The sequence below is a fragment of the Saccoglossus kowalevskii genome, chromosome 4, assembly GCF_978046115.1.
Source record: "Saccoglossus kowalevskii chromosome 4, keSacKowa6.1, whole genome shotgun sequence".
Taxonomy (NCBI): Eukaryota; Metazoa; Hemichordata; class Enteropneusta; family Harrimaniidae; genus Saccoglossus; species Saccoglossus kowalevskii.
The window spans coordinates 11,310,906-11,324,807 of record NC_140644.1 but is presented as its reverse complement, the minus strand read 5'-3'; the positions used below and the strand labels follow the sequence as shown (position 1 = coordinate 11,324,807).

General features: G+C 33.7%; 1 protein-coding gene across 1 annotated transcript in view; it reads left to right on the top strand.

Annotated features, from left to right (window-relative positions):
* The window catches only part of LOC100375717 (uncharacterized), a 38,707-nt gene that overhangs the window by 9,595 nt on the left and 15,210 nt on the right, over window positions 1-13,902 (top strand). The window contains exons 7-18 of the mRNA XM_085497763.1: window positions 493-1,038; window positions 2,286-2,438; window positions 4,647-4,783; window positions 5,118-5,280; window positions 7,754-7,972; window positions 8,283-8,417; window positions 8,863-9,060; window positions 9,545-9,733; window positions 10,499-10,659; window positions 11,403-11,700; window positions 12,231-12,404; window positions 13,287-13,484. Coding sequence (XP_085353889.1) covers window positions 493-1,038; window positions 2,286-2,438; window positions 4,647-4,783; window positions 5,118-5,280; window positions 7,754-7,972; window positions 8,283-8,417; window positions 8,863-9,060; window positions 9,545-9,733; window positions 10,499-10,659; window positions 11,403-11,700; window positions 12,231-12,404; window positions 13,287-13,484 — 2,571 coding nt within the window. The remainder of the gene's footprint in view (window positions 1-492; window positions 1,039-2,285; window positions 2,439-4,646; window positions 4,784-5,117; window positions 5,281-7,753; window positions 7,973-8,282; window positions 8,418-8,862; window positions 9,061-9,544; window positions 9,734-10,498; window positions 10,660-11,402; window positions 11,701-12,230; window positions 12,405-13,286; window positions 13,485-13,902) is intronic.

The window sequence follows — 13,902 nt, the reverse complement described above, 5'->3', positions numbered from 1 at the left end:
CAAATAAAATGACATGCATCACCTGCATATAAACAGCTATCGTAATTTGCATTGAAAAAACATTCTCAGAAATTCTCAATCTGGAAGGGGTTTGGTTAATGTAATGCTCAAAATTCTGAAATAATTTTTATGACACAGGAATAAGTTTTCCACAAAACAACCTCAAATTGATAAATGTTTTTTGAATGGTTTACTATTGGTTTGATCTCTAAATTTTGTTTGATAAATTGTACTAAAATACGTAGTGCTTTGAAGTCTACACATGGCTGTCGCGAAAAATTGGAATGAGTTTACATGGATTCCTATGGAAAATATTCCAAAATACCTGCTTTTTGGATTATTTTGCACAAGTTTCTTTGAAAAAAAGCATTCCTTTCTCCATAAAAGCTTGTATATACAACTTGCATGTCGGTGAACCACAATTTTTTGAATTTTTACCATGTTTAATTTTTAACTACCTTAAGTCAACACTTGTGCTATTTTTATTTGCAGATGACATTCCTGATGCCTCGATCTATAAATATGTCAAAGGTAAATTTGTACCATTTCAGTGTATTCACATTAAGAATGGTCAAATTGAATATTTGAACCTGATCGAAGGAGACGACCAAAAGAATGTACTTATCCTGATTACCAATCTTGATGTTAATCCCATACAACTCTATGAATACGATGGCTGGAGGTTTGTCCCAACAACAGTCAACTTCGAACACAATAACCCAGGGATTAAAAGGGCCTTTCCAGGCTACAGTTTTGTACGTGGTGTGATTTTTGTGCTTCTAGTTGACTACGAAGAGCATGAAAATTATGTAGAGACTTTGCATTTCTCGTCGATAAGGCCCATCTTTGATGCAAGAGAGTCTGCTAAGGAAGCATGTGCCAACGCTGAACTTATAATCTCAACCGAATTGGAACGTTTTAACGATATCGAAGCTGCTGCATGTGATCTTGTCTACACAGACAGCCGTGTGGTTATAACTGGTGAAAAAACATTTGTTGATGAAATAACTGTAACGAATGTATCCCATATTTATCAAAGTAAGTAAAGGATTCTTTTTGATAAAAGTTTAGTCGCTACAGTTTATTGTGTTGTGAGCAAGGGTGTTGCCATGGTGGTGGTAGGAGGGGGGGGGGGGGTAGGCAAGTGTTCGTAAATTGTTGATGTAGACAAAAAATCCTTGGACACTCGCGTCATTTAGAAGACTAAAATTAAAAGGTGTGCTTCTGTGGTGTTAATTTTTGCTAGTAAAATAGGGATTTGGCATAGTTGTTCAAACATTGTACATACTCGACATGTAATCTTATGCAGGCACATTGTTGATCTATTTCAGTTTTGAAAACTGCACTATAATCGAAGTTTGACATGATCTCCTGCATGTGTTGTCCAATTTTATTCAAACTTGTTGAAGGATTAAACATTATTGGTAGTTGATGCACATCACTGATTTGTGAATTTGACGAGAGATGGCAGACTGATAGCCATTTTGTTTTTGATAAACTTTCTCAAACACGTCTTGCGTATACATGAATGGTTGGAGTATTTCACTTCAAACTTGATTAACTAAATTGTATATCGCGGTCCAGAAATGCACATATAAAAATAGTTTTCTGATCAAAAGTTACCTAAAATGGACAATTTTAGTCCGGAACCACCTTGGGCATGTGTATTTCCAACTTAGTGGAATGAGTAACAGTGAAAATTACTCTAGATTGATGCACATCACTTTGAGATGCAACTAGCAGGTCACTCAAGTACGGCGACACGAGACGTAAAATTTCCTATTCAGAATCATAAATTTGTGCTGCATTTTAATGGTACTCGTTTGAATATAACAGAATTGTATAATTGAGGTGTTTAAAATTAAATGCCCAACGGGGACTTTGCATTGTAAAATGCTTTCTATCCTCTCAAAGTTGTGTTCTGGTTCAATTTTGTACAAAATCCAAGATCTTTTCTTGGTCATGCACCCAGGAGGCAATCTTTTCTAGCACCACATGTTCTGAAGGTAATCAACTTTGACATTTTGCCCCCAATGTGAGCCCTTGTAAATGACCACTAAGTTCAATCTAGGTACCATTTACTGGTACCATCACTAACTCTCACTGCGCACTGGCAATATACTGTATTTTACCAAATTGTTTAGTCTCCTTTAAAATGTAGTGAATGTATTTTGTTTGAATTGAATCTGTTCCAAGATGCATTGAACTAATTTAACTTTCAGCCCACAATTTGGTCAAGTTCATGCAACTACATGTAATGTATTCTACTAATTTTTGGTTCACAGTCGAGGGTAATAATGGTGCTTTTTTTGATAAAAGTGAAGTCAGTGCACTTCCGGAAGTGAAAGAAAATATAACCAATATTCAGCAAAGACTTGAAGTTGTTGAAGGTTTGTTGAACAGAGCAATGAAGACAGTTGGTGATCAGAACATACTCGGTAAGAATTCACCAACATGTACGATAATTGTTACTGAATTCTGGTATATTTTTATTGGAAGTTGTAGTTGGTCATCTTAATTCTACAAAATAAATTCACTAATTTTTGACAAGCTTAAATGATTTGGTTCTTAAAGTTGTGTTGAAGGCAAAAGCCTTTTAAATATTGAAGGACTTCAAAAATCATCAATGAGAGTTTCTGCTTTTAAAGGTTACCAGTACAAATTGCATGCTTTGTCATTTGCGTCTAATACTTCGTAGTCAATAGACGTGTTACAGCCGTTCTGAGAATTATTCGGACAGTCAGTTAGCAATATATGTTGGAACTTTGCAAAACACTTGAGTCTTTTCCAATCTAGACTTGATGGCGCCCGTTGTATTGGCGCGCCCACAACTGGAATCATTCGATTATCTTGCAAAATGCGGGTAAAACGCTGTTTTCAAAACGACGCGCGTTGGTTACCATATATTAACAGGTTATATGTTGTATATGCATTCAAAGTGTTATTTTAAATTGTTATTACCATCCAAGTCCACCTGACATAGCGTAATTTACAAAACAACTCCCGAGTGTTGAGTCACCCCAGGTATGATTAAACTCTTTGTTGGCGGGAAGGCTCAAAATAAAGTTTCTTAGCGGGACGCGCTGCAGTTTCGCGACAGTTTTGGGTCAAACTAAAAGTTGTTTTTACATTACTGGTGCTGTGAGTACGTCAGGGATACAGACGGAAAACTAGATTATAATGGTTTGATGGATTTTGTCAAATCAAAAGTGCCTTCCTTGATCGAATCACTTTTTCAACTGCAGTTTGAAAATGACAGGGTATAACGACAGTTATGTCTAGTCCATTTTTGTAACAGGTACAACTGACTAAAATGAGCGAGGGGTTGACATTTTTTGACAGATTTAAGCAACATCCAACTTGTGATTTTCAAAATTACTGAAAATAATTACAATATAATTATAAAAAATAAAGAATGGTTGCTGTGAACGCACACTAGATAATACTTACAATTCACCAAGCTGACAACCCCTATGAAATAGTAATCCCAAACCATGTGCCCGTCACTCAAGTGGCGCCGACGCATCTAGATTGGGCAAAGACCAAAGTGTTTTGCAAAGTTGCAAGTCATTTTGCTAACTGACTGTCCGAATAATTCTCAGAATGGCTGTAATAAGTTCTCTGATTCAGTGCAATATGTCAGTAATGTGAATAAACACTTGATTCTGCTGGGCTCAGATTTGGTTGATACTTGGAAAAGTACATTTTTTGGAATGTACATGTCTCGTGTATTCTGAAACATGAGAAATTGTTTTGCAGTCAGATTTGCGTCAAAGTTAGTACAATGACTACTGTAAAATCTGTATTAGCAGTGTCTTCTATCAAAATGTTAGAATGCAACAGAGGGGATACGGTTTTTATTGGAGCATCTTACACAAATGAGAAATTGTGAATATTTGGTTTTCAATTGTTCAAAAAAAAAAATTGGTGAGACTTTCATTAGGAATGAAGCTTACAGATTTTTTGGTAGTTGTGATATACATGCGATATTGATTTGTTTTTCATTTTGATGACATTGGACAGTTCTAAAAATAGTTTCCAGGCAAGTCTGAATAAAGTACATTTCCAGCTTCTCAAATGCTTCTACAGATTCTAAAATTTTAGTACAAAGGCAAAACATCAGATGTTGCATATTCAGTTCAATTTATGTTTAAATTTTGCTGAAATTAAGACTTGGAGAGCCATTTAGAAAAAAAATTAACATATTAACTGTTTTTTAAGTGGCCACCTTACAGTAATGTAGGTTATTTCCTTCAACCATTTAGGTTATTTCCTTCAACCATTTCTCAAAGCTACTTTTGTTTAAAATTTAAAAGAGGATTTTGTGAGTGGGGGGTGGGGGAATCCCCCTCAAATTAAGAGTGCTCTACCAGAGTTGATTGCTCCTCATAACTATACTGTAAAATACTTTATTTTAGCTTGAATTCTTTAATGAATATTTTATGGGTGTTTTGTATGGAATTTATTTATAAAACTTTTTTTTTTTTTTTGACTAGTTTAATGTAAAATGTAGGAGAAAAAGGTGTATTCGCTGGATATTATTTTTACAGAATCATGCCTTTAGCAAAAATTAATTATAAGTGAAAATAAAGTATTTTATATTAATTTATTTGAAGGTGAATGTGATACACTTTAAATCATTTCAGGACATAAAACCTTTATGAACTTAACTACTGAATCCCTGAATGTCAAATCAAATTTCATCTTGGACGACATGGAAGACGTTGATGGTGTAAACTTTACAGAGCTTGAGCTGGATACTATGAAAATCAATGTTGACCAAGTAAGTATTACAACCTGTTGCTTTTGGTGCAATGAACAATGATTGCTTTTTCTTGTCAAGTTGTATAAGGCCTAAAAATTGTTTTGTTGCCCTCTGCGACTGACTGAAAAATATGAAATATCGGGTCGCAATTTTTTTTTTTTTTTTTTTTTAATAGGCCCAAATAATGTTTAAGCAGTAAAAGTGTTTCCTTAAATGAACTGCCCCAGGCATTGTTTGATCCCCAGGGTTCAGACTTGAGGGCAACATAATTTTTATTTTTGCCTAATGGTAACATCTCAAACTTGTTTTTTGTTTTGATAATTGATGAAATAATGAGCGTTTTCTATTTTAGGATCTCTACAATAGATTCAGTTTCCATGGTGGCATTGTATTTGAAGATGGTTTATTTGTAGATGGTAATGTGGACGGGCAGGATCCTGACACTGTGGTGACTTTAGATGGCACACAAGTAATAGTTGTAGAGCAGACATTTCAAGATCAAATCCTTGTTGAAGGTGAGCGTTGTTACCTTAGAAGGTATAAGGAAAAGTAAGAGAAAAAAAAAATTGCTAATTTCTCAGCCTTGTGAATTAGGCAGAGTACCTATTTTTGCCGCAAACACTCAAAATCAAATTAACAAGATGTCTAAAAATGGAGTTTTGACATGTAAATGAATGCAACACAAGCCAGAAATATACTTTTCCAAGATTCAATACTCGTCTTCCGTGAACTGAACTACAATAATTGAAATAAAACTACAAGAGTAGATGAAAGTTAAGAGAAATTACTTGTACAAATTCATATATTGCTGAATCTTGTGCAATGAATAATCTTTGTAAATCTTAAGATGATTTTTTTTTTTAAACTGTTAATTACATCTCATAAATGTGTAAGTGTACTCAAAGATAACTGGTTGATTACTGTTTACAGTTTTAATTTGTTAGTGAAAATTAGGTATAATGGCAACTCTTCTGTCGACAGTTTTCTTAATTTGTAAGTTGCAAAAATGTTGCAAGTGCTAAAATTTCTGAATTACCCGGTATATTTAAAGTGCAATTAAAGCACATGAATATGAGGTTATTACGAGGATACCTCAAAGTATGCACGAAGACAGTACAGCAGACGCACATCAGTTTGATGCGACAGCGTTTTTCTATCAGACTTTGCAGTATCCTCGTAATAACATTATTATGCATCTTTTCCTTCCAATGATACATTATAGGAATGCCCAAATCCAAAAGGTTTAGAACAGAATCGGCGAACTTCATTGTGTGCAGTCCGATCAAACCCTGGTAGCAGCCATGTTTGTTTTTATTATTAGAGGACGCTTGCATGCGTAATCATTCCATATTGGGAATTCACATTTCCTTGTATGGTAAAATGAAAATACCCTGTAAAAGACTGCAACATTACAGCATGCTGTAACTTGTGGCGTCATGGTGACAGATGTATGTTTATTAATAGCTAAGTGTAGTGCACATCCCTTACCAAAAAGTCCGCCTCAATAGTATATTAATTGTATACATATTCTGTACAAAAAATATACTTTTTTGAAATTGTGTACATTATTTGTATACGAAATTCATACGTACAAGAAAACAGCAGTACATTATTTGCATACACACTTTATACAAATTCATTAATGTATACTAGAAATGTACAAACTTTTTGCATAGGATTCAATGCCTAAATATTGTATAATTTACATGTACATAAAATGTACAATATCATGACTAAGAAATAAAGAGTAACCAAAAAAATTTGTTAGAATCATGTCAGAATGAAGTATAATTTATGTATACATTAATTGTACAAATTATTGACTTGGCATTTTGACAAATATTAGTATTATTTATGTATACATAGAATGTACAAAAATTGGACTTGGAATCTGAATAAACTTAACTACGCCCAATAATACAATATATGTATACATAAACTGTACAAAAATATGGAATTTAATATTCAATTAAATTCATAAGAGTATAAAAACATTTTTAATAGATTAATTACAGGAATACTAAACTATATTTTTGGATATCAGTAAAATTATATTTTTACTACAGTTTACTGAAAGAATCAAGTCATAAGAAGTGTGCATAACGCATTTCCCACGAAAGTTGTTTGCTTAATTTGCATATATTACAAATTATCCTGTTTTGATCCTAACACGACTTATTGAACTTTTTCTTTTTACTCTCACCGCAATCAGTTTGTTGTACATCCTTGGCTCACATATATGTCAAACAGATACAACATAGGTTGTAAATGAATGTACTATATAGTCAGTCAGTTAAGCATAAACAATTGATAAATTGAATTCTAAATGCAAGTATGGGTAAATACAAATACATGCTGTTGTGTAATAAGACCATACACTTGGGCAAATGAAACGCACAATGAATTTCATTTTGTTAAATAAATGCCCTTTATATGAATTGAGCTTTGTACAATTTTTGTATACAAAAGTGTTCCAAATATGGGATACTTCTTGTATACAAAAGTACATTTTTTTTGTACACTATTTGCATAGTATTTGCATAGTATTTGCATAGTATTTGCATAGTATTTGCATAGTATTTGCATAGTATTTGCATAGTATTTGCATACAAATCTGTTCCAAATATAGGGTACTTCTTGTATACAAAAATCATACATAAAATGTACAAATTTATTCAGAATTTGTATACTTTTTGCACACAAAGTATTCATTTTGTCTAATGAATTTTGGTAAGGGCCATGTGTTAGGCGAGTTAATGCGACTTGAAAATGCATGTTAAATTAATTGTAATAGATATTAGACTTAGATGCATTGGGTATTTAATTACTGTCTATTGAAAACTACATGTACTACTAGATGCATCATGTATTCAGAGTACATGCACCAGTTTCTCTACATGGCCTTATAGGTAAATGACATAAAACTTTAAAAGCATGTGCTTCTAATAAAATGAATATGGTATACTGATTAGTGTTTGTATATTGCAGGTCATGCTGAGGTGTTTGGTACTGTGGATGGCATATACCTTAATTCTACCAGTATGCTGTTAACTAGTGGCCGTGGAGATGTTCAGGTAGTCACGGGTAACCTGACATTTCCCGATGTGCAATTCAACAACATTGAAAGTTACGGAGAGGTAGACGGTGTTAAACTTGATGAGCTTCGTGACAATTCAGTCCATACTGATGGCGACTACAATATCACGGGTGAGATACAGTTTTTGGCCACTTTGTAATTTTGCATGACAGCAAGGCACCAACCAGTTGATGGACAAAATGAGGCATGCGCATATAGATGCGTGGTCCCCATCGTATAAAACGCGGTAATACAACACATGCAAGACTGTTAATCGATTCTGCAGTAAGCACATACAAGATTTTTGGTTGTGTTAAAAAAAAAATTGACTACTAGTAGTATTCATTTACTACAGACGTGGAGTTAAGATCATAACGTAGATAGCATTTAAGTAAACTAAACTTGTTTGATATATTATTGAATAATATTTTTCCAATCTAGCCGTTCATAGATTCCATAAAATGGTCAATATTAACAGTAGTTTGACTGTTACAAAGAATCATACACTGGATGATGTAGATGTTGAAGTTTTATTCAATGAGATTCTGAAGAAAACTGTCTATCAGCAGATACCTGGTAAGATATTTCTTGCATATTTCATCTGAACAAGAATCTGCACGAGGTTATGCAACTGGTATGATGAGGACGCTATTTCATTTGTGCAAATTACGATATCAAAATTTCCAGACAAAATTTAACTAAGTGTTAAAGAATTTTGCATATGCCAATATTGTTTGTTTTCACAATTGAATTTTTCAAAGCAATTCATTGCATTTTGTAATATTGATAACTTTATGCTATTGCTGTGTGCATAGAACTTGCAGGGATTTTCATACTAAATCGCCATGGTGGATATCAAAGTTGTGTACTCATATAATAGCTTGTATCATTTTTTTTTTGCATTCTTAAGTACAATAAAATTTGAAATTTGCATCCATGAAAGTACCAGGATGTACCTCCTTTTGTTTGAGGTCATGCATTTGACCTGACAATTGACCAGCTATGTTTACATCTTTAACAGCTAACTACACATTTACGAATCTAAATATAACCAATAATCTTGATGTTCATGGTACAATAAATGGTATTGACATTCCTGATGATGTATTGCAAGTGAGCCAGTCGGCCACTTTAAATGGAAATGTAACGTTTACGAAGGATGCAATTATCTCCACCTTGGATTCACGCTCAAGCATTGATGGTATAGCCAGTAATTTAGGTAAGTTTTCTGTATTAAGGATATTTTAAATAAATATTCATTATACACGTGTAATGATTTCAGTTCAATTAAGATGCAGTTTTATTAGTTTACCAAGGGCATGGGCACTTAATCTATATGTAGGTCCTACATGTAGCTACATGAAAGGTGCATTGATACCATGTGACCAGTCGGAACACTATGATCTAGACTGCTTCATGTTAGCCATGTACGGTGCGCTGTGTGTACTGCATCATCAACTTTATTGAGGATATGGATGTTGGCACTCCATGTACAATGAGATTTTCCATCAAGGCTCTCCCCAAGTCATTATAGTAGGGGATTCCCAACTTTTTTATATCCCAAAGGATAACGGAGCTAATTTATTATAACAATAGATAACAACATTCTATGTTAATTAACAGATATTGTATGCTATTTTACTGTTCCATATCAAAGGCTGTTCATGCACCCAAAAACAAAACTTTTTCTGTGCTTTTCTTAGAAGGTGGAAATAATTTGGACTTGTTGAAAACCACTGGGATTCAGACCGTGCAATTTTCTCGGACATTTATGGACAACATAGTAGCTGGTAACGATTTAAATATAGCTAACAAATTGACAGTTGATGGTGTTGATATAAGCATGATGGACTCTGATGCTGTGAAGTTGAATGGTAACCAAGATATCACTGGTATGTAAGATTTCCTGAATGCTTTTGATACTTGGTGTGTATGTACCTTGGGTAGAACTCTCTCAGATTTGTTCATTTCATGATATCTTCTCTAATTTAGGTGAATATTTTTGTCACTTTTGGTAAAAAGTGATATTTTTGAATTCTTGTTGAAAAAACGGCAAGTCCCATTGCTTTAAATTGATACTTTACATATTGTTCATTTTCTAATGATATCTTCTGTTTAATTGAAATGTGCATTGCTAACAGCCGAGCTATCTCAGACAGGCTGCTTGTTAATACATGTGTAAGCCAAATTCATGACTACACCACATGCATGTGTGTAAAACCAGGTAAATCCATCTTTGCTTGTTCGCTCTGGGTTTTCAAATATAATCAAGGTGATTTATTACTGTGCATTTCTTAATTTGTATTGAAGGATTAGTCAATGAAAATAAAATCCATTGAAAATTCCTTTTTTTTTTCTATATTTTACACAACAGCAGAAAGTGTTACAAAGTACTAACTTTGTTGTAGTAGCACTTTCTTTCAGTATTGATTTGATTTTTTTTTTTTTTTTTTTTTTTTTTTTGTTGTTGTTGTTTTGTTGGAGTAAAATGCTATTCACTTATTCATCACTAGCTGCACTTGTGTTTTATTCAGTCTGAAACGAAAGGATAATTTCATTACAATATAATTAATAAGGCAGTCTTCATCTGTTGTATTTCAAAGATGTATCTTCTATATTTTATATGCTTTGGCATTATGTTTGTTTTTCTTAAACAGGGGAGAAGGTATTTGGTTCAAATATCACCATTGAAAGTAGTTTGGAGGTATATGGTCGCATAAATGGAATAGATGTCTATGACCTCACTAAATCGTGTGTAAGAATACATGATGAAATGATCGAAACAAGCTCAACAATAACTTTTGAAGGAGATGCTGTGGTAAGTATCAATAGTCAAATCTTGTCGTGTTCAATGGCAGAATGCCATACATGTTGTTGTAATGTATTGTGTTCAGACTGGTTCATTTTTATTTTGTGCTTGCTTTGATTGTATTTGAGTGGAAAGAAGAGTTATAAATTGTTAGGATGACATAATGCAATGAAACGTGGTTCTTGCAATGTAGCTCTGCTGTCGAGCTGAGCTATTTACGTTACTGATTTCCATCATTGCCGAACAAAACGGCATTCAACTTCACATTTTATACTTTTCTTAAACTGTCGGCTGTATGGGTTTCATACGTGCTACAAATGTTCCTTGAGTGGTTCTTTGAGATTGTTTTTGTGGGTAAAAAAAATTCTGTTCTCAATTGGACTATAAAGTGGAGCTATATTGGCTGGCAGCTTGGTTTGGGTTCTTTCTGGGCTTAATATGGGTGCGGTTACTAGAGGTTTTTTTTCGAGATGACCTTCCCATCTAGTGACATATTTTTTTTTCACCCTTAAGGTAGTGTGCTCATAATGTAATTTTATGTCCTTTGTACTGCACATGTGGACTTTCTATTTTATCTCCAATAAAACCAGCATTGCTTTGTATGCAGAATTATTGAAATGTAATTTTTGTAAGCACATGTTCTAATGGAGTATATATAGTAGTTGTACACATGTACATGCATGCATAAAACGTGTATGAATCACCTTGTGTAATTTATAGAAAAGCCATGTTCTGTAACGTTTGACATTTAGTTTCAGGGGAATCTGGACACCAAAGGTGAACACTCAGTTCATGGGATTAATTTACACGATTTAGTCGTGCAAGGAGTCGCAGAAACTATTGGTGGAAAGAAGACTTTCATCAGTGATGTAAAAAGTAGAGATGATATACATGTAGATGGATTAATAAATGACCTTGAATGGGAAGAGATTGACGATGATGCTTGGATGTTGAATAACACTGGCCAATTAGTGACAGTTTCAGGTTCAAAGACATTTACAGGAGATTTCACTATATCAAACTCTTTCAATGTCACTGGAACTATAGACGGTAATTAGGTTCAGTCAAGTTTTGGGGGTTATGAGTGGGTGGGTGGGTGGGTGGGGGTGGGGGGGTCTTGCTATTACTACTAGCATGAATGACTCGTGTTAAATGCCAGTTACTGTAGCCCAGTTATTTGAAAGAAATCATTGCAATTCTCATGACGATCTAGATAGCTGTGGATATTTGGTGGGAAATCAAAGGACTGCCATAAAATTAATTGGTTACTTGGGCACTTCACATGCATGTCGTATCAGTTTGACACGGTATTGCTCTAATTGTTAAAAATGTTCTGGCCCGGATTAATTTCATTCAAAGAAATTACTTTCAGAAAAAAATTCTTCGATTTACCTGAACTGTATGATGGATTTTTCAGATTATTTTTCAGGTTTTTGGTCAATTTACATACAGATTGGAATTGAGCTGTAAAAAATAAAATCGTAGGTTTTTTCAGTCTGTTTATAAATCTCCAAATCTTGCTTTACTGAGTACCCAGAGGAATCAATTTTTTGTTTCCTTGTACATTTTTATTTGTGTAGGTGTTGAGTTGTCTGATGTTGTGACTGTAGATGGAGACCAGATTATAGAATCTGTTACAAATTTTGCCAGTGGTGTCTATGTAGAGAGCCTAACTGTTCATGGTGATGTTAACACTCCTACCATCAATGGCTTAGATATTCAGAATATGGACAACGATACTCTGAAAACTACTGGTAAGTAATGTACATTACTGTTCGATCTAGTATATGCAATGTATTATAGGGGAGAATTAACTTCCCATGTACCGTACATCATATACCGATATATCTGAAATATTTCCATGGTGATCTTTTGGTACAAATTTGTTTCAAAAGCATTAATACAATTCAACATGTGTAATGAATTTTGTGTTCTAATAGAACTTAATTCATAGAAATTACGTCAATCTGCAAAAATTTAACACTCTTGCTTACTAAATACTGTAGAATACTTTATTTTCGCTTGGAATTTATTTTCGCTATTTTCGCTGGAGGGATGATTCCGTGAAAATAAAATCCAGCGAATATACTTTTTTTCCTATATTTCACATTAAACTCATCAGAAATCAGTGAAAATAAATTTCATACAAAACGTCCAAAAAGCCTTTTCAGCGAAAATTAATTCCAGCGAAAATAAAGTATTCCACAGTATTTAAAAAGTTAAAAATGCTTTTTTCCCCCCCAACCCTGAGCTTCATCCATTTGGTTAGCTTATACAAAAACTGAGTTGAGCAGCTATCGAAGATGTTAAATTTTGCAACAGACTTGTGGCATTCATATCTTAACAACTTTCAACATGGTTTGGAACTCATTCAAACTGTCAAAACATTGCTTTCAAATTTGACACCAGGCTTTAAAAAATTAGATTGTACAAATATTGAAAAAAATGCGCTCCCAAAATATAACCCATTATCCAAAACATCAAATAAACTTGAAAGGAAATATTTTGAGATGATAAATAACTTATAAAACAAGTGTAAACTCTTGATAAATTGTCCAGCACCACCCCGCATATTTTCAATTGCAGTAATTTAAGACAATTCTGAATTAATCTTTGCATAAATGCTTTTTTTTAAGGTTACCAAGTTGTGCTGGGGCAGAAAAAATTCAACAATAGTTTGGAATTGAGCTCGAATTTGACATTGACTGGTGAAGTTAATGGTATTGATATATCAGACTTGGTGAATGATGCTGTTATGATGTATGGAAAGCAAATGATCTATGGCACCACATTTATTAATGAATCTGTTTGTATATCTGAACTGAATGTGACAGGTATGGATCAGTTTAACGTTCTATATTAGCTGTAGCAGAAGGGTTACAGTTGAGAAAATTCATCACTATCCAATAGGGCTAGTGAACCTGGGAAAAATGCTATCCATCCTAAAATCTTACTGGTCCTGCTACTTTTTGTAAGTTCTCTTTTCGCCTTTATTTTGAATTAAAGATGGAAAATATTTACATAGCAATGCTCTCAAACAGTAAGTCATCAATGGAGATAGCGGAAGAGCTATTATATGTACCCTGCAGAGACGTGTACCTGTGATAATTGTAACAATGGACCCTTTCATGGTTAGTAATCAAATTAAAAACTGCTGGATCTGAACTAGTAATGTTTGTGTACAACTAGCAACTTTATTACTAAATCGAACCATGTTCCATGAAATCATTAATTCTCTAATTGAAATGTGCA